This window comes from Nelumbo nucifera, chromosome 2, assembly GCF_055504915.1.
Source record: "Nelumbo nucifera cultivar China Antique chromosome 2, China Antique-T2T, whole genome shotgun sequence".
Taxonomy (NCBI): domain Eukaryota; kingdom Viridiplantae; phylum Streptophyta; class Magnoliopsida; order Proteales; family Nelumbonaceae; genus Nelumbo; species Nelumbo nucifera.
In genome coordinates, this window is record NC_142650.1 from 104,681,784 (window position 1) to 104,704,091 (window position 22,308).

Sequence of the window (22,308 nt, forward strand, 5' to 3'; positions counted from 1 at the left end):
AAGGCAATCCTTTATAACTTAACACTGAGTTATCAAAGAAAAAGGGATCACCTCTTCCCAATGCCACACTCTATTGATAACTTATGGGACCTTTCATTTATCTTACTATGACTCATTTTGACATATCCCATGTTGTTCAAGTTGTTAGTTAGTTTGCCTCTACCCCCCGACAATCTCATTTGATAGTTGTTCATTGGATTATTCAATATGTTCATGAAACATTATCACAAGGACTATTCTTTCCCTTCTCTCCTATTCTATTGAGGGCATATGTTGATGACAATTGAGCAGGCTTCCCTGACACCAAACGTTCTACCACGGGCAGGTGTGTCTTCATGGGTGATTCCCTCATTTCCTCCTATAAAGATGCAATAACCAGTGGTGGACCGTCTATCATCAACAGAACCAGCCCAATTAGCATCAGTATAACCTTCCACCTTGGTTTGACCTTGTTTAGGGAAGAGAAGACCCCTACCAGGGTGTCTTTTTAAGTAGGATAGAACTCCATCGACAGCCTTAAAGTGGGAAGGTCTAGGTGAGTGCATAAACTAACTCAAAACACTCACAGCAAATGTAACATCAGGTCTAGTCTAGAAGGATATAGAAGTCTTCCAATAAGACTCTGATATTTTCTAAGTTTATTGCTTGGATCCATAGGGGTTTCATCTAGTTTACATCCCAACTTCATAGTGTCCTTCGACAGGTCAAGGATATACTTCCTTTGGGAAATAAAAATGCCTTTGTTAGACCGAGCAACTTCAATACCAAGGAAGTATTTTAGAGGATCAAGATCCTTTACTTCAAACTATAAGGCAAGAAATCTCTACAATTCTTGAATATCTTCCTTCCAATTTCCTGTTATCACAATATCATCCACATACACAATCAAAATAGCAACGAATTCATCTTTTCTCTTTATAAACAAAGTATGGTCAGCCTAACACTACATAAAACCAACTTGTTGAATAACACTTTTAAACCTCTCAAAACCATGCCCTAAGAGATAGTTTCAAACCATATAAAGACTTCCTTAGGCAACAAGCCTTATCCTCACTACCCTATAGTTGAAATCCAAGAGATTGAGGCATATACACTTCCTCAGCAAGGTCACCATTCAAAAAGGCATTCTTCACATCGAGCTAATGAAAAGGTTGTGAGAAGATTACTTCTAGAGATAACAAAACATGGATAAAAATGTCTTTATGCCATCCACACCAAGTATCTAAGAGAGCCCCTTTGCCACCAGTCTTGCCTTATGCCTTTCAATAGACACATCAGCTCGATGCTTTATTGTAAATACCACATACAACCCACTAGTTTCATTCCCTTTGAAAGATCAACAAGGTCCCATATGTGATTTTTATAAAGGGCAAAAATTTCCTCACACAATTGTTTTCCATTTAGGTAGATCCAATGCCTTTGCAACACTGTTTGGAATAGAAACACTATAAATAGCAAAGATATAAGCACTATAACTAAGAGACAAAGAAGAAATGGAAGTGAAGTGGGCAATAGGATGTTCAGTGCACATCTTCACACCCTTACAAAGAGCAATAGAAAGATCAATATCATAAGAAGTAGGTTCAAGGGTACTTGAATGATGATTGATGTAAGGAACCAGATTGTTGTAGAAGATGAGAAAAGAATATAGTTGATCAAGTACACACAGCCCTACTAGCTACATCCACCCAAAAAGTTGAAGGCACATGCAACTCTTGTAACAAGGTCCTCACAACACTGAGAACATGTCCATTCTTGCACTCGACCACACCATTATATTAAGGAGAATCTAGACAACTTCATTGAACTTGTACCCCATTTATCTTCAAAATAGAAAATCTCCATCTATGTACCCTCCCCCTAAATCTAAGCGAATGATACAAACACAAAATTGTGTTGCGAAAGTTTAGGCAAGGGTGTTTCTAGTCTTTACCTCTTCCCTTTGTACTCTTTTTGTATTTAGGCACCCAAGTAGGGACCTCTTTGTAATTTCTTGTTTCAAAATATAAAGTGCCTTTCGAGGGTGTGAACAGAAACAAGAACACACCACTCGACACATTCCTCTCTTCTTCTCCTTTCTCTCTTTCTTTCTTTCTCTCATACAAACCCTAGATTTACAATACTAGTTTCCAACTTGGTATCAGAGCAGGTAAAGGCACTTGGGAATACCTTTCTTGCTAACTCTCTTGCACAAGATGAACTGCTAACATCGGACCACCATCGGATGACGTCAGCAGTCCATACAGCTGTCGGCGGCAATACATGAATCATATGGTTTGGTTCACCCTGATTTTAGAATAGTTTTGGTATGTCTCTTGTCTTTTTTCGAAGCTTCTATGATTTTTAATAGATTTTTCAAGCAGAAAATCACAAAAAAAAACAGCAAGATCTGATGTCGAGCCTTGTACACTTTGTTTAATCAGTTTTTCTGCTACAAAACCTAGACCATTCAAGTCGTTTTTTACCTTGGGAGCAACGGGAAGTGGTCCCGTATTTTTCTAAGCCCTAGACAATTTTTGGGAGATTTTCTTCCCCCTCTATTTTGGCACCAAATTAGTTTTTTGAGCTTTTTTTGCCTCTTAACCATGTGGTGGCCTAGTTTCTTGGATCTTTAGTTGTGGTTAAGTATTTGGGGCCCCTTTTTGTTGACGCGGAAGTGTTTTGATAGGTTTTGGAATCATCTAAGGATGATGGTTTCTAGTGTGTTCCCGGGAAGTGCAGACATTTCCAATGGTATGATAACTACTGTTAAACTTGATGGGACCAACTTTTTAGAGTGGTCCCAATTTGCTAAACTTACCATCACTAGGAGAGGTAAACTAGGATTCATCACAGAAAAGGAGGTGAAACCAAATCTGAAAGATCCAAAATATCCAAAGTGGGAATAGGATAACTCCCTTGTAAGGTCATGGTTGATTTTCTCAATGCAACCTCATATTGCCCGAAACTACATGTTTCTTCCAACGGCCAAAGATATTTGGGATAGAGTTATTGCCACTTATTCCCAAGTTAACAATACTACTAGAGTGTACCAGCTTTGGAGGGAAGCTTGTAGTATGCGTCCAGGGGAGAGATCTATGGCTATGTATTTCTCTTCTCCATAGTCTATTTGGGAAGAAATGGATCACCTGAAGACTCTTGTATGAAAGGACCCTGAAGATGGTGAGCAATATTGAAAGTATATAGAGGAGAATAGAGTCTTTGATTTCTTGGTTCGCTTGAATCCAAAGTTTGATTTTACTAGGCAACATATTCTTAGTGTCGACATTGTCACTCTTGTTTCCGCGTACTCCCTTGTACAAGGGGAAGAGAGTAGGACAGCCATGATGCAACCTCCTATGATTGATCACTCTGCCTTTATGTCTACTTCAATCAAGCAAAATACTAGTAAGCACCATATTATTGAGAAGGCTGAGGATGTGGTTTGTGATTATTGAAAGAAGCCAATACATACTAAGGAAAAGTGTTGGAAGCTCAATCCTCACTTAAAACCAGAAAAATACAAAACCAGGGGGAAGGGAAATGCTCACTTGGCTACAATTAGTAATGATGCTCAACCTTCTAATGTTCATGACTCCTCTGATGTAATGGACAAACTTAGAAATATACTACTACAGTTGGAAAAGGGTGGTACATCCTCCTCATCTGATTCTGGACATAGTAATCCATCTAGTTCATATGCCAAGACAAGTACTGGACTTGCTTGTTCCACATCTTTTAGTCCTTGGATTGTAGACTCCAAGGCCAGTGCCCATATGACTAGCATGCCTTCACATTTTACCTCATATAAGTTAACCCCAGGGAAGGGCAAGATTATTGTTGTTGATGGATCTCAGCCCTTATTTTGGGTCAAGGTGAAGTCAAACTCACTCATAACCTTTCTCTTGAATCGGTTCTTCATGTGCCCTAATTACATAAAAGTTTATTGTCTATTAGTTCCCTTACAAAATCCCATAATTGCTCAGTGACCTTTTTTCCTACCCATTGTGTTTTTTAGGACCTGAGCACGGGGAAGATGATTGGAAGTGGGCATGAAGCTGATGGAGTCTACCTCTTTGATGGACCTTCAAAGCATGGATTATCGAGCCGGACTGTGTCTTGTTTAAATGAGAAAATGAGTCTTTTGAAATTATGGCATTGTCGTCTTGGTCACATGTCTTTCAATTATGTAAAACTTTTCTTTCCAAACTTATTTGACTCAGTGTCAAAGTTGTAACTTTGAATGTGAAGTTTGTCATCTATCAAAACAATGTAGAACCACATATTTTGCAAGTAGTAAAAGAAGTAAATTGTTTCTCATTTGATTCGTACTGATGTTTAGGGCCCATATGCTATCCCTTGCATGGGTGGGTATAAATACTCCATCCTTTTCATTGATGACTACAATCGGTATACATGGCTCTACTAGATGAAAAGTCGAGATGAAGTTCCTATGGTGGTTGAAGTTGCTCGAGGCTTACTGTTTCAGACTCATGTTCCCACCTATTTCTGGGGTGATGTTGTTGAGACATCTATGTATCTTATCAACAGACTTACTTCAACGACCCTTAATTTTCAATCTCCTCATCAACTTCTCTTTCCTGATGAACCTCTTTTCAATCTCCCCCTTAAAATCTTTGGTTGTGTTTGTTTTGTTCATGATATGAGTCCTTCCAGGCGTAAGTTTGATCCTATGTCAGTTAAATGTGTCTTCCATGGTTAGTCTCCTGTCTAGAAGCCTATAGATGCTTTGATGCTCTCTCTAGCAAGAGATATGTCTCTAAGGATGTTACCTTTTTGGAGTCCTCTTTTTTCCAGTCATCCCGTCCTTCTCTTCAGGGGGAGAATGCAAGTGAAGATCAGAATCCCTTCTGCCTTCCTGTCCCTGTCTCTTTTGTTCCTCCTCCTCCCTCTCTTTTTTATAATGATGGTATTCCTTCTCTTCCTCTTCCTCTTCCTCTTCCTCTTCCTGTGTATTGGCCTTACTCTTGGCAGCAATTTTTCATCAGACACAATAAGAGGGTGGCTCCTGAAGTAGAATGCCCATCACAATCTAATCTCCCAGACTCAGGTAATCTTGAACCTCCTAATAATTCTATTACTGATCCTGACCTTGATCTTCCTATTGCCATTCGAAAAGGGAAGAGGGCATGCAACAAGTATCCTATTACTAACTGTGTCTTATGATGCTCTCTCACCTTCCTATTATGCCTACATTTCTACCATCTCTTCTGTTTCCATCCCTCGCAGTGTTAAAGAGGCAATGCAGTCCCCTCACCATAAGGAAGCTATGAACCAAGAGATGGAGGCCCTAATAAAGAACCGGACTTTGGGAGGTTGTTCCTTGTCCTAAGGATAAGACTCCTGTTGGGTGTAAGTGGGTCTACACTGTTAAGCACAAGGCAGATGGCTCAATTGAGAGGTACAAAGCTCGGCTTGTAGCCAAAGGATACACACACTTATGGCATTGATTATCTGGAAACCTTTGCTCCAATTGCTAAAATGAACTCTATTCGTGTGATCATGTCTCTTGCTGCCCATTACTGTTGGTCTTTATATCAAATGGATGTGAAGAATGCCTTCCTCAATGGATACTTACAAGAGGAAGTGTATATGGACTTACCACCTGGGATGAGCTTTCCTAACTATGAAGGAAAAGTTTGTCGCTTAAAGAAGTCTAATTTTGGAAGGGTCTCTCTACTTAAGATAATAGACCTTATTATTTCTTATTCAAGTCTAAGTCTTTTCAGAAATTGATTTACCTTCTGTTTCTAAAAATGTTTCTGAAAGTATTTTACACAATCCGTAGAATCTTAAGGGTTAATATGGAGTTATGGACTAGTTCATATTCAGTCCACAAATCGAGAAATCCAACATAGTACTCTTGTATTCTCTTGTACCCTAACAATAAGCAAAAGTTTCCAATTCAATTTGGTATTTTTTGGACATGTCGGACTAATAGTAAACTTTCTTCAGATATGCATACATGTCATATGCAGTTCTCATTCCTCTCAAGGGAACAACAATAAGGATCTCTATAGAACTCAAGATCCAAGAAACCAACTTCCCATCGTCAAGCTTCCATTGTTGAAAGGCCTTTACATCAATTTCCTGAGGTTTATTAATTTTACCATTTAGATATCCTTCTAAACCCTTTCCTTCAACAAAAAAGTCAAAAGTGGAAGTTCCCCATGTTGTAGTTAGTTCCATTGAACTTCACAGGAATAACATCCATCTTTTTAGCCATTTCAACAAACAATTCACAGGTAAACAATGTAACAGTAATGAAGTCAAGCCCACAACTAAACAAAAAACTCAGTTTTCCAAGAAAAAGAAGGACCTGCAATCTTTCTCTATGCTGGTAAGCAATACCCCACAACTAAAGAAGGATACACTAAGAAACAAAACCCAAATAGCAAGGTATTCAAGAGTTCATAGTCTAAAAGAAAAGGTTGGCAGTGAATCTAAAGCCCAAAAATGAAACAAACAAGCTGCTCCAAAGCAATTTTAATCAGAACTGTAGCAGAAAATCTCAGCACTACCAAAGAAAGTAGGTCTTCAAGAGATTTCTCTAGAGTCAAGCCAAACACAACAAATTCTGATAGTGATAGCCCAGGAAAAAAAAAAAACTGCCTTTGAAACTATGTAAAGGGATCAAAAACCCTTCAAAATTGAATGGGATATCAACCTAATTGAGTAAAATGGTGTTGAACCCTAGGGTGATGCAAAATCTAGAAGCACAAACTGATTGGAACCACCGATTAGATAAGAACAAGGAAAAGCCCAATCTAGCTTGCGATTTCCAAAAAATAGGGTTTAGTTTATGCCAATTGAAGCAGCCTCCAAAAGCCCCTCAAGGACGAACTCGAGCACAGGACTGAAAGTCCACAAATAGCCCCTCAAACTGGAGTAAAGTCCTCAATCACAAGCTGGAGAAAAAGGCTTGCTCTGATACCATGACAGTCTTCTCAGTTGTACTAGAGAAAGAGAGAATATAATAAGGTTAAATGGTGCAGAGAGACTAGGCCAATTGGGCCCTGGCCCATTATGGTCTTATTATTAGTTCTTCCTAGTTGTTTTTGTTTGTTAATGGGCCTTTGCTTTATGGGCTTGTTAATGCTTTTTTATGTTTTTTACGTATGATGATGAGTTGGCCGCCCACTTAAGGGCAGACTTGTAATTTGTTCAGATTTAGTAAGACTAATAAAGGATAAGAGAGGTAGAAGAGGAGACCATCGAACTCTCTTCTCCTTTCCCATCTTCTCCATCTTCTTCTTTCTTGTCTTCTTCTTCCTTTTCTTTCTTTGCTATAATCTGAAATTATTTTACAGTTTTTTATTGGACTGAATAACATCTAATAGTATGCAGAATAATTCAACCCCCACCCCCAAATAGCCCTTTATATTATATATTATGTACAATTGCAAGAAAGCCCTCATAGGGCTGAAGGATTACAAGAAAACCTTTATGGGGCTGTAAAGGAAAAAGAACAAGAATAAAATACAATACAACAGGGACTATAGTATACATTACTGTTCTCCACAACAAAAACATAGATGGATGTGGAAACAACTACTAGATCCGTCAACGAAGAAGAAACTAAAGGAGTTGGTACATTTGATGAGTATACACTTACCTGATTCGTGGCTATTTAGCATTAACATGCACTTGAAGCGAGGGCTTGGTCACAATTGGAACAAGAGGAATAGGGTCATCAACTGGAACCAGAAGTGGAAGCATAGGAGGTAAGAAGGAAACATCATAGCCGATAAAGAAAGAGACATACACAAAGAAAGTGACATCCCAAATAAATGAATGACGGGAAGTGGGATTATAGCACTTATAACCTTTTTCTACAACTCCATTTTGTTGTGGAGTACAAATACAAGATAATTGATGAAGAATTCCTTCATATTTGAGGAAGATATTCAAGGAATACTCAATGTATTCAGATGCATTGTCTGATCGAAACTACTTGACTTTCTTCCTAAACTGTGTCTCAACTCAATCATTTTGTAAAAGACTAGTAATTCTAGGAACTTCACTTCTCAAATATATCCACATACATCAAGAGAAATGATCAATAAAATTAAGAAAATAGTGATATCCATCCACAAAAACAAAGTGAGGACCTCCACACATCAGAATGGACTAAATCGCAAGGATTGGAAATTTCATTTATAGATCTTGGATAGGTCCATTTACAATGCTTTGACATCTGACAGACTTCACACAAAATATTTTATGATGGCAATTTTTCAAATAGCTCAGGAAACAAAACTTTCAATGAAGGAAAAGACAAATGACCAACTCCAACATGACCACCAAGTCTTCACGATTGATGTCCCCACCACTTGACGCCTGCATAGAAGCACCAATATCTACATTTAGGTAATAGAGACCTCTAGCGTCATGACAACTCCCAATTTTTCATCTTATCAACCAGTCCTGAAACACACAATGAGTGGGAAATAAAGTCACACAACAGCCAAGGTCTTTGATAATTTTAGAACAGACAACAAATTAGTGATAAATCTAGGAACATGTAACACAAAATTTGGAGATAGATCATTCCCAAGCATGATGCCTCCCTTCCCCTAAATACTAGAAAGAAAGCCATGAGCAATTTTGACTTTGTCTTGGCGAAAAGAAGGGCGATATGAGTTGAACAAGGAGGATACGCTAGTCACATGTCCCGAGCCTCCTGAACCAATCACCTAGGAGCAAGAGGGAGATGGTTGAATAACATTTTAGGCAAAAACTATACCTGTCTTAGCAAATGAAGACCATTTTAGCCAAGCCATAGCCCAGTTAAGAAGATTCACCTCCACAGCAGTAAAGTCAGGCAGACCAGAAGTAGGGTGCAGTAGTCTGTCCAAAATGATTAGAAACACCTAGGTAGTATTCCTTTTCCCACAATTAGCCACATTTGAACTTGCAACATGACCAGCACCATTAGGACCCTTATATGGATTCTTATCCTTCCTCAGAGCTACTGGTTTGAGGTGGGGATACAAAATCCAACATGCATCTTTTGTATGTTTCTCTCCTCTTGGTGAGAACACTTCAATGTTTCTTATTTCCACCCTTACTTTCAGTTGGATGAAACTGAGCCCCACTTCTCAGTTTCATCCCCAAACTCTAAACAACTTAAGAAGAGAAATACAAACAAGAGGTGAGAGAAGTACAAAATTAAAACTAACTGGGATTCTTTCAAAGTAGACCAAACGAGCAAAAAAAAAAAAACTCCAGAAGCCTTTGAATTACCACAATAGCTCTGAAGCAGCCCAAATACATCCCCACAAAGCTTTGAACTAAAACGACCAAAGTGCTGATGAATCACAAACTCCTGCACAGATACACATCAGCAACACCTTCCTCAGGAGCAAAAACCAAGAAAACTTCCCACCCTAAACAAATCAAGGCCTTTCAGCACTCATTGAGTATTGTAGCTCTAGCTCACGGAATACTTTTCCGGTGTACTCTTCCCCTCCTAAAGCTAATCCAATATCAAGTGATGATCATGTTCTTCCCAAAGACCTTCAAGAGATGCAAAAGATGTACCACAGTAAACTCTCCTTGACACATGTCTTCGATGTCTTAATTCAGTCTTTAGATCCTTGCATAATTTTTCTTCTACCCATAGGTCCTTAGGAGTTTGTCCCATACTCCCATATCTTATATGCAGTAATGTAGTGTTGCACAGTCCTAGTAATCTTAGGTGTCATTAGAATAGAAGAGCCAAGACATCACAATGGCATTCCCTACACCGGGTCTTTTATTCAGGCTGTTCTTTCTTTAGCTCTACAGTCTGTCCATAAATATATCCTTCCCTTCCTCTGCTGATTATGGCAAGCTTAGCTGAAATGGCCCACTCAACATAGTTGTACTCATCCAACTTGATGTTGGTAATCTGAAAGGCACGGTTTTCAAGATTGGGAAGACCCTCCCCTGACCTGGTTTCCTTAGAAGAGACCTTACTAGCAGTAGACATTCTTAAAATAGAAACACAACTTCAACCCAAAAAACACTAGTAGCTCAAAATAGCACCCAAAAACTGACTGTCCTCCATAAGGAAGCAAGAAACAGAGACACTAATCAGCCCAAGAGTTCAGAACAATTGTTCACAGCCCAAAAAACCCAACTAACACCTGTGAACAGCCTAGGAATCAGTTCATACAAATTCTGGGTGCAAAAATAACAAAAAACATAGAGCTTCCTCACTCTCTAGTGGGTCTCCGGAGAATTTCACTATTCAGTTTTCACCAATGCCTCTCCTGCTGTACAGCAACTAGACATGAAACTCAGGTCTCTCTAGCACTCTGTACACTGCTCTTCTTCTTCTTACCCTAATGGGGCATGATCGAAGCTGCTTAAGGTTCCATTTGATCCCTTCTCCAAAGAAGAAGCCCTGAGAATTAGATGAAAAGACTCCTTAGTGGCTCACGAACAAGTTCGGGTTTCAGTAGATGAAAGTCCCAGAAGAACAAGGAAAGGAGAGGAAAGATTTGGATCTTAGGAGAACTTCAAGTGCTCTGATACCATGAAGCATTTTGAGCAAGAGAAGAAGAGAAGAAGAGAAATGAGAGAAGACAAGAGGATATGTGAATGAGAAACTGGGGCAACAGTAACCTTATCTGTCCTGGCCTAGATAGCATTCAAATGGAACTTAAAAGACATGAAGTACAAGATTGCCCCTCAATAGGCAAACTGTATATAAACAGACTTTAAGAGTAAAACAACTAAGACCCAACGGCCTAATAAGAAATAAACTGAAGTAAATAATAGCCCAGCCCATACAACATTAGGACTTACAACAGGAAGCAGAAAAATTAAAAGGATAAAATAGAACAAAACCATTCAAGATTCTTGTCATTATCAAAGCCCACAAAAAATATTCCATTTTACATGGTAATATCAATGTATAATGGAAAGAGTACTAGCAATTTAATTACTCTTTCCATTAGATCAAAATCTTGGTAGGCAGCAAGCATCCATGTAGAGCAAAAAGAGTGGACTAGATTCAAGTTTAGTTGGTCAACTACTATAAATAAATAAATAAAAATCCTTTGTAACACAAGCCTGTGCATCAAACAAGTTACTGCTAGTTTAAACATATAAAAGGAAAAGTTAATAAGAAGCATCTATATGTGAGAAAGATGAAGCAGCTGGCAATGCTAGAAATCCTATTTACATCGAGTAGAAGGGACCACTAGATGATAATAAAGAACAGAAAATCAAATAAAGAAACTTATGAAACATACTTGAGTAGTAAAACAAAATCAAATTTATAGAATATGGCATTAAAGTCCAACATACAATATAGCTTACTTGAAATTCCAGTAAACCTTCCCATTAGGATCAGGTATTCCAGCGTCATTAGTGCGTTGATAATCTGAACTCCAGTTGTCTTTAAATGTTTCCATACTCAATCCTGTGATTCCAGCTGTGAAGAGTTGCCAAAAAAAAAGTCATCCTTACAGCTTAGAAGATTTAATAAAATGTAGTATGGCACTAATCATTAGAAAACCTAGAAGGCAATTATTTTCTTTCTAAACCATCAGAAAAGACAAGGAGTGCAATTCCATGAAGTAGGTGCAGTTTTTGAAGCTTTCTTCTTCAGACACATGTCTATCCACTCTCAGAAAAAGTGAGGGTAGGTAACTCCGCTTTCAGGAAAAAAAAGTTCTAACTTCTTCAAACATGTGGCTACTTGCTACTTATCAAGGAAAAAAAACACCCACTTCAAAAAATTAGGACTCAATTAGGAGCTAATAAAAGGTTTTGAAAGTATCTCTAATTTGAGAATAAATCTGGAAAAGAGCTGCATAGCGGGTATAAATTTGGAGGTAGGGGAGGTCGAGGCTATTGCGGAGTGTCTTGAGTGTTCCACTTCTGCTTGACCTATGTCATATTTAGGGCTTCCTTTAGGGGCAAATCCTAGGGAGAGTAGATTTTGGACACCAGTGATAGAAAAGTTTGAGAAGAGATTAGCCTCATGGAAGAGGAATTATATCTCTTTAGGAGGGAGAATTACCCTAATATAAGCTACCTTGGCTAACTTACCTACCTATTATTTTTTTGTTTTTAGGATACCAGTTAGGGAAGCTAGGAAACTGGAGAAGTTGATGAGAGATTTCTTATGGGAGCTGGGACAAGAAAAAAAGGATCACTTGGTTAATTGGGAAATTGTGTAAAGAAGTAAAGAAGAGGGGGGTTTGGGACTTGGGAGGGTAACTAGAAAAAATCAAACTCTGTTAGGGAAATGGTTATGGCGATGGCCTTTGGAAAGAGAGAGATTGTGGCATGAGGTGGTGGGAAGCATTCATGGGAGGTCAGAGAATGGATGGGATGCTGGTGTATCGAGGCAAGCTAACCTAGCAGCACCTTGGAAGGCTATTCACAACACACTTCCTCAATTCCTCAATTTTATCAGGTATGAAGTTTGTTCTGGCAACTCTGTCCATTTTTTGGAGGATATTTGGGTAGGAGACACACCGTTAAAGGATTTGTTCCCTTCGCTATTTTCTATTTCTTTGTACAAAAAAGAGGTGGTCTCAAAATTTGTCTCACCTTTGGGCACACCCTTAGATCCTACTTGGGATTTTGGGTTTCGTAGAGGTCTTAGGGATGATGAAATTGATTCTCTTTCTGCTTTGCTTGGTTGTCTTAATCAAGTTTGTTTGGATCCCTCCAAGCCAGATAAGAGGGTTTGGACTCCTAGACCCAATGAAACCTTCACTTGTGCTTCTTTCTTCAAGTCCATCTCTCAACTTTCTGCTCACCAACCCTTTCCGTCAAAAGAAATTTGGTGTAGGCCAGTTCCCCCAAATATTATGGCATTTTGTTGGGAAGTATTCCATGGGAAAGTAAACACTTTAGATAACCTACAAAAGAAAAGACCTTTCCTCTGTATTTCTCCTAATTGGTGTATCCTCTGTAGAGCTCACGGTGAGGATCGTTACCATCTATTAATATCTTGTCCCTTTTCTGCAGACCTTTGGGCTTGGCTACTTTCGTTGTTTGGGGGTAGGTGGAGTCTACCAGCAAAAGTTCACATGCTCTTCAACCATTCTACCTTTTATTGGCCTACAAAAATAGGGAGAATTATGTGGAGATGTGCTCGTGCTGCTTTGATTTGGACTCTTTGGGAAGAAAGAAATCTTAGAACCTTTCAAGAAAAGGAAAGGAGCAGCCAGGATTTGAAAGACTGTGTGTTAAATAGGGCAATACATTGGCTGAAGACCTTGGAAATCTTTCATCAATTCTCCTTTAATGACCTTTGGAGAAATTGGTCAGCAGTAGCGAGGTGTTCATCTCTAAAGGACAAATCAATTACAAGCTGGTCTCCTCCATCCGAAGGCTCACTAAAGTTGAACTTTGATGGAAGTAGCATGGGTAATCCAGGTTTATCCGGAATGAGGGGTGCTCTGAGAAATGCGAAGGGAGAGATTTTGTTGCTTTACTCAGGTCCCTTGGGATTTGGGAACTCCATTAGGGCAGAACTTTTAGCTACTGTACAAGGGGTGCAATTTGCAAACCAGCTGGGGGTACAACAACTAATAATCGAGGGGGACTCCAAAGTGGTGGTGGGTTGGTTGAAAAATTCTGAAGAGGCTATGTGGTGATACAAGAATGAAATGAAGAAATTTATTTGGTTGACAAGGAATATGTTGGTCACTGTACAATGGGTGGGGAGATCAGCAAATACTTTGTCAGATATGTTAGCTAAGCAAGGGGTAAATAGGGAAGAATTATTTTGGGCTCAGTTGTGATTCTTGTTTTTTTTCCTAGTTTACTTGTAAGATTCAAGGAGGGGCTGCAACTCACGCCTCTCGCTAGGATGATGCATGAACTCACTCTAAATTTGCTTCCGAATCAATAAATTTATTATTATTCATCAAAAAAAATAGGACTCAATTATATTGTTTGATCCAATTTCAAAATTCAAATAAAAGATTCACTATGAAACTTTCAATGGTATGGGTCCCGGTTCCCAATTACAAATAAAACTTGATTTAAATTTTTAAAATAAGAAACTCAAATTAAATTTATCATATAAATAGTAAATCTCAAATACAAAATAATATATAGGTGTAGTTGCTCTATACTTAGTACAGGGGCTACTCTATAGTCCAATAACATAGTGAATGGCACTACACAATGCTGGTCCAAGCTGTCCAAGGTCTTCGGAATGGTACACTTGATACAGACCTAACCTATGGATTTTTTAGCAAGTATTGCATGGACTCTCCTAAATGGATAATGTATCCACATCAGACACACATTGGAGTCTGACACTCCACAGATTCTAGGAGATATTTCTACTTTACATTTCCTTCTTATCTCCTAGCTTATTTGACATAAACGAAAGGCTAGTTTACAAGATGAACTTGTCTTATTAAACATTATTTAGTAATGAAGTCAACACTATTAGGCAAGTATATAATGTTAGGATTCAATATATATATATATATATATATATATATAAACTACTTTAATAGTATATACATTCACTAGTCGCTGTTTTCTTATCTTGCCAGGTCAGACTCCTGGACACATATTCCAGCTCCCATGTCTGCGTCCATGCAAAACTGGCACAAAGTGGCCATTCTCAGAGTTGAACCCATGTTCCCATGCTTGTCAGCTCTAGATTTTATGAAACGATGACCTAATTTGATTGTAATTAGAGAGATGTAGTCCAAGTGAACTTTTTCTAGATAGCCATCAAAATGAACAAATATTTCAAATACTGTTACTAAATCTACAGTCTTCCATTTGAATCTAAATACCCACTTCAATCCTAACTAGACAGACCTCAACCCAATATCTGATGCACTTTTTAAAGGTAGAAAAAACAATTTTCAGCATCAGACTCGGATCCATCAAAAGAAAATGATTCTGGTTGAAACAAATAACACTGGCTATTTTTAACCTTAACAAAAAGTGAGTCAATAGGTGCCATTTAGAAGCACTGAACCTATGAAACTGAAATATAATGTTAAATTAGTTATGCTTTCTGAATGAAAAATAGACTCCAATGCATTGTGCCACGCAATAACTACTAATGTTTTTAAATGAACAATACGTATATTAAACAATTAAAAAGAATATGGTTCCATATGTGATGCAGGAGCTGAAGAATCAAAATTGGAATTTTATGAAATTTTATGTATTTCTGTATTTTTGGACAGTAGGTGTGTTTTTGTCATTTTGCATTTTCCTGTGGGGTCCAATGATGGGCTTTAATTTGTTTAATTATAGTTTGATTGTTTAAAATTTCAGAGTCATTGCATTAGTAGGATTAGAGTTATTGAGTATTCTTTTGAATTGAAATAGGATATGACAACTTAGTTTAAGTCCTACTAGGATTATTGAGTCTAACAGTTTGACTCCTATGACTATTATGAAATAGTTTGACTCCTAGGATTATTATGAGTTTAGAGTCTACAAATATGCATGAACATTTTAAACAAAGAGAAATGAAGTTTATTGTGTTTTCTTTAGCTTATGCTAATTATGGTGAGTGACTACCATGCCCTAGAGTGATTCTAGGTAGGGGTGTAAACGGATCGAATTCAAATCGGATCAGGCAATATCTGAATTCGAATCCAATTAGAAAATTTGATATCCGAATTCGATTCGATATCCAACGGATATTGAAAACTCATATCCAAATACGATTTGATATCCGACGGATATTGAAAATTCATATCCGAATTCGAATATTATTTGAATATTCGATTTGATTCGAATTCAACTAATTAATTATTTTATGTAATTAATAAATATTTTATTTATATAAAAATATATAAATTATTTATATAATTTAATTATTATATAAAGCAATTAAATATTTTATATATTATATAAGAATTAAATAATTGATCGAATTCAGATATTTATATACTCGAATCAGGTCATATCCAAATTTGATTCAATTATGTCGAACCTCGAATTCGAAATCGGATTTTCGAATACCATTGACACCCCTAATTCTAGGCACCCTGTGAGTGATTCCAGGTATTTTTCTCTCTTCTTTCTCTCCCTATTTTCTCTCTTATTCCTTCAAGAAGCCATTACAGCCATCAACAGCCATAAAAGTCTGATCAAAGAAGACCATTCAACAATTTCTAAGGACTAGAACTAAGCTGGTCCTACATCAATATGCATGTCCAAATAAAAAATACATAATAGGAAAAGACAACATTATGAGAAATAGAAAATAAAGGCAAAACAGGAGGTATCCCTAAAAAATAAAGAAACTGAGAAGGAATTTCATTAAGGCCGACAGCCAACTGTGAATAATATTTACTGGCAACAATATCTACAAAACCAGAACCACAGATTTGTTGTAATAGTTTCTTTTGAGAGACCATGAAGAATTTGACTGCACTTCCCAATTAACAGACTATTTTCTGTACACCCATCCTTCAAAATGTTCTTTTCCTAACCTCGCTGCAAACCTCTCTGCAATAACATTGTCTAAATGGAGAGAGAGAGAGAGAGAGAGAAGTGCAACAAAATCCATGTACACAATGTGAATGTTATTTTGTGCCAGATTATCTTTATGGTTTAAAATAAGATAGTGATTTAGGTTATCTCACAAGAACTGGCTTCAAATTCAGATACATGAAAATGTATGCACTAATGGCGAATAAACCATATAAACAATGCACAACTCACGTGAAGGGTCATCCTTTTTTGCAGAAAAAATCCCAGTAAATATGCAGAACACCGAAAATAAAACAGGCAAAAGGAAAGCAGGCGCCACCCGATTGATCATTTGCACACCACCAAATACAATAAAACACAGTATGATGGTCACAACGATTCCATAAACTTGCAGGTCATGCAAGCTCGGACTTTCATTTCCATTCACCACGTTCCCTACATTGACAAAATCAGGGAAAACAAATATTTTAGTAGCTGATGATTACTTATCCTTAAAACAACACATTTCAAACATACCACCAATAAGTTTCATAGCAGAAACACTAAGATAAATAGATTGGAAGTTGACATAAGTGGAAATTTCCAAACCGAATACAAGCACATAAAAAGCATTGTAAACAATCCTTCTTCTAAGCATGGTTTAAAATGTTTCCTAATTTCCCTAATATTTCCATTTCCATGGTAGCGACACGAAATTTTACTGGAATCAACATTTCCCCAATGAACACTACCAGTACTATATGGAGTACAAGAGATAGTATCTAGGACATATTTCCATTTTCACTTCCATGGGTAGCAACATGAAATTTTACTAGAATTGACATATTCCCTAATGAACACTACCAGTACTATGTGGAGTACAAGAGATATTATTATAACATATGTTGGAGACAATATTGTAGATATGTGAGTGAAGTAACAAGTTATTGTCCACCTAACTTACATGATTACAACTTTGAGCTAGCTCAATATTCATTTCAAACATGAAGTTAAATAATAGTTTTTGTTTTTGTAGTAGATTATTTGGTAGATCTATTACAACCATTTACATTTTCTTTGAGTTTAAATTTTGCTTTAACTAATTCTATCAAGAAGTTCTAAAGCTTAAGGTTTACAGGGCAACTTCAGAACATATTCTTTTGTCTATAACCTTAGTTTCTTAGTTTTGTTTAATAATTTGGAACAAGATAATAATTTAAAAAGGTGTGCCTATGCTTCTTTTGTCATTTCATAAAATATCATTCCATAGTTTGCATATTTTACAATGTTTCCACCATGTCTATAATTTTTACAATATTTCCATACGATATTTCCAACATTTCCGACATATTTCTTATATTTGGATGACCGACATTTCCACCGACATCGACATTTTAAACCTTGCTTCTAAGGGGTACAAAAGCATGCTACAGCACTGAACAGCAAAATTGTGTCAGCTGTGGGGAGCGGGGGTTATCCTGTCAGCAGATTCCAATACAATGTTGTGGTGTAAGATGCTTTCGTATCTCTTATAAGAAAATAAATGCATCACTATCATTGATCAGCACATAAAACATGTTCGTGGTTGAAGTGGACTGTTCCGAACTATCCCATAAATCAAGTCAGAAATATCAGATGATTAACAACTTTAAGTTAGAAGAAAAAGGATTTTTGCAGATAAGAAATTTTTATACTCTTACTAACAAATTATTATACTGGTACAAGTTAAAATAGCAATTTTCAATTATACCTCCAACACTATAAATAACAATTATCAATGCTACAATAAAAACATCCTCAGTCCAGCTTACTACAAGTAATCATGTCTAAATAGAACTAAAGCTCAAAGTCCCTAACACGAACAAGCAAATAAAGAAGGGAATAGAAGAATAAACAAGAAAAATTTTTACTATAGCTCTTGATTATGGTAGAAACAGTAAATAACTCTTTAATAATTCCGTAGCAGGAGAAAAAAACAGTACAATTAGAATGCTCTTTACAAGACTGGTTAACACTCTTGTAAACAACTTCCAACTTGTATTCAGAATTCTAAAAATTACAAACTTTGTCAAACTAACACCTTTATAAAATCTACAAAATCTACTAAAACTAACTTGATGTATGAAACCAGGATTATATGAATTATTATAAACAGTAGGTCCAGAAAATACTATAAGTAATAAATTTCTAGAAGATTGATACTTCAATCTCTAAAGACCAAACCAACAGGGACCAAAAGTTGAAACAAAGGCTATACTACAGTACTACTGTGAATGACGGCCAGTGGGATCCACAGGTCAACCCATGGACTTGACCTTGACCACAATTTGCAAAAACACAAAAAAACCAGTCATCTTAAAGCCTTCAGTTGGGACAGTTCCTCGTGTCTGATTCAGCCCAAAACTTATGGTTGGCGCACTTCTATATGTACTTTATTTCCACCAATTTTCAGCCAAATTGACTAAGGTTTGACTGGTCAAAAAGTCATTTCTTTTTCTGGTTAACAGTACATTCTGCAAGTCTGCCATCTGACCTCTTTTCTTACATTTATTTGTTTGATATGTGCTAACAATCCTTTTTTTATTGGCAACTTAAGTTTTATTAATTCATGAAAAGAATTGTGTTATATACAGTACAAGCTAGTTCACATCCCATAATTTGAGCTAGCAATGATACAAGAGTACTCAGCCCACAATCTGCTTGAATCAGGAATTACAAATCATTCACCCCTCCCCAAATACATATCAGATCTGCTAGTCCCCTGTTTAGCTAGTCCATCTGCCAAATTATTACTTGATTTTTGAATCCAACTGAATGTTGCTCCCATTTTTTTTTTTTTTTTTGAAAATGTTGCTCCCAATTGTCCAGCAAGATGTACTCACCAAGGATCTTCTTTTTTAGTTGCTTTCCTTGCTTCCATTTTTGCATCAAGTACATAAGCACAAATGATTGCGAAGGACAAAACCAATATGAAAAAACCTAGACTATTTGTCAACCTCTAGTGGCTGGTAAAATACAATTTATGCCAATATGAGCCTAAAACAATGTTATCCCGAATAACATTGTCACATCGTCAGTGGTGAAGATTTTGACCAAGTCAATTATATGGAAAACCATCATCTTGAAACTCAATTTTGGTGCCAGGTAATGGAAAATCCCATAAGAGATTATTAGCACATGAAATACTTGCAAGTCTGCATATCCATAAGATCATGTGTACAAATAAGAACTAAGTAATTACTTACCTAGTTGAGGAATGGACAAAGTACCTTTCACAATATGTAATAATATCATTTAACATTGTATCTAGATGAACTTAATGTGTCCTTCTTCACACTTAAATATATGAATTTAATGGGTATAAATGCATGTGTGCTTGTATTCAATGCATAAGCTTGAATACAGTGCTCTTTAAACCCCATTAAGAAAGATTGCTGGCACATACCAGAGTGCACCTGCAAGAATGCTGCATATCAAGCTAATGTGATAAATTATGTTAGTCATTTTGAATCCATTCCAAATATATTATCACCATCATCTAAGCCTTTTCCCAACTATACGAGGAGTCAATTCCAGATATGTCTTGACCACAAATTGGTTCTGTATGCTCATACATTATGGACTGTGCTGTGCTTTGGTGTTGAATGGTTTTAAGGGCACAGCCAGATCAAGAGTGATTGGGATAGGACAATACCATTTTGATTATGTAGCTCTTTTCTTTTTTTTGTATAGTCATCTGACTGTGTAATTTAGAATGACCACCATCAATCATCATATACATATACAACTTTGCACTCACAGGATTCTTCTCGAGTCTGGGGACACATGACCCATATGTGGTATTGGGATGCAATACACTACAATCAAGCATATGCCTAGCCAAAGGAATGAACACAAAGTACATTCTGCCCATCAGAGGAGACTATCATTAGTCATCATTATACACACAAATTTTCACTCACAGGATTCTTCCTGGGTCTGGGGACACATGACTCATATGTGGGATTGGACCGTAATAAAATACAAATGAGCTATGCCTATCCATTGAAGGAATAAACAAAAGTACATTCTGCCCATTAAAATTCACACACACACAGAGGGTTGTAATCAGGTTGCATTCAGATCGAATCCGACTCTGATCCAATTATTGAAACTTCAAATCTGAATCCAACCAGAAATATTGGATTCAGATTTAATCTAAATCTGCTTTGTTGTCTTTAAAACAAAGAAGATTAAAAAGTTTTAAGAAAATTAATTGATTTTTTAACTTATACATATGTAATAAATGTATATAAGTATAATTATCGAATTTATTAATTTGGTAGACAAAAAACCAACCAAATTCTCATCGCTAATGAGTGTGTGGAGGAATTGACGAGATCTGATTCTGAAGGGTTGGATTACAAGTTTGACTTAGAAAAAGACTTATGATCTAGTAGATTGGATTTTCCTGAGAGAGATCCTCAAGAATAATGGTTTTGGAGAGGTGGTGTAAGTTGATGGATGGTTGCTTGCACACATGTCATTACTCAGTGTTGGCTAATGGTTTGGTCAAGCATTTATTTTCAGCGATTAGAGATTTAAGACAAGGTAACCCCCTTTTCCCATTTTTTAACGTTGATGGCAGAAGTGTTTAGCCAAATAATCTCTAGGACTGAGGAGAGAAGGAATAACATAACAATCACTCACCTTCAGTCTGCAGACAACATTAATATTTTTGCGATGGTGAAGGCTCAAGGTGAAAAGGTGGACCTTTTACTAATGCAGGATAAAAACATATGCACAAAAGTAAAAGCCTTCCATAAAAAATGGTTCATCAAGAAGTTACCTCTAAATATCCCAGCACCTGGCACAGCATCTAGGAAGGTTTCTACAGCTCCCAAAACATACCTAAAGCCACAAGTGAGTCAGAAACAACAGAAGAAAGAAAACATTAGTGCAATTTTTCCTGCAACATCCAATTCTGCAATATTGAAAGAACATAATGGACATGGGATCTACTGTCCTTACTGAACTTACCAAAAGTCACATTAATATCATAACAAAGGAAAAGAAATAGAAGACCCACACTTACATAGCTCCAGCAACTGCATTCCCTAGGAAGAAGCACAACCCAATGCTAATTCCAACCTCTGGACCAAGGGCTCGACCAATGAGATAATATGGTCCTCCACCCTGCAAGTGACAATTGAATCAGTTGACCTGGGAACCAGGACCCTAGTCCAGTTGGTTTGCCTTTTTACTTCAATATATATTAAACCAGAAACAAATCAACCCATGGCTATTCAACACTGAAATGTGTGACACAGGCACGTCAAACCATCTAAGTCACTGTAATATAGGATTGTTGTCAAAAGAAATGGAATTAGAAGCAAGAAAGAGAAAGCAGAAAGTTCCCCAGTTTTCAGACACATCTCAATCCTTCTTTGACAACTAGATGATAATCAACATTTGACTTACCCCACCCGAGTAGGGACAGCGGCATAAATCTAATTACTCCATTCCGTTCAATACAAGGCCATATCTTCTTTTAAAGAACAAGCTAATAAACTTTATCACACTACCACACCCCACACCCAGGTTCTTTTTGTCTATACCTTTTTCTTATAAAGCCTTCAATTTGCACCAACCTCCCAAGACCCCAGATAGCTGGGACCAACATTGGATAATGGCCCTTCTTAGGGAGGCATAAGTTATATTAGAATAACATAGAAGGATTCTGAAATCACACTTAGGGGGATAAAGGATAGCCTAGCCTCACATTAAGGTTTCTAGGAACACCCAAAACTAAGAAAGCATAACCTTCTAAGAAAGATAAGAGATTTCTCAAACTCATTCAAAGCAAAAGACACCAAAAGGTCTTATTACCTTTAAAAGATTATAGAGCAATAGAAC

General features: G+C 37.0%; 1 protein-coding gene across 3 annotated transcripts in view; it reads right to left on the reverse strand.

Moving 5' to 3' along the window:
• LOC104603539 (cation-chloride cotransporter 1-like) overlaps positions 1–22,308 on the reverse strand; it is a 135,364-nt gene that overhangs the window by 84,195 nt on the left and 28,861 nt on the right. For all 3 annotated transcript variants that reach the window (XM_088897721.1, XM_088897722.1, XM_019198760.2), the window contains 4 exons: positions 21,488–21,588; positions 21,242–21,303; positions 16,666–16,869; positions 11,311–11,425 (listed from right to left, as the gene is read on the reverse strand). In XM_088897721.1, coding sequence (XP_088753847.1) covers positions 11,311–11,425; positions 16,666–16,869; positions 21,242–21,303; positions 21,488–21,588 — 482 coding nt within the window. The remainder of the gene's footprint in view (positions 1–11,310; positions 11,426–16,665; positions 16,870–21,241; positions 21,304–21,487; positions 21,589–22,308) is intronic.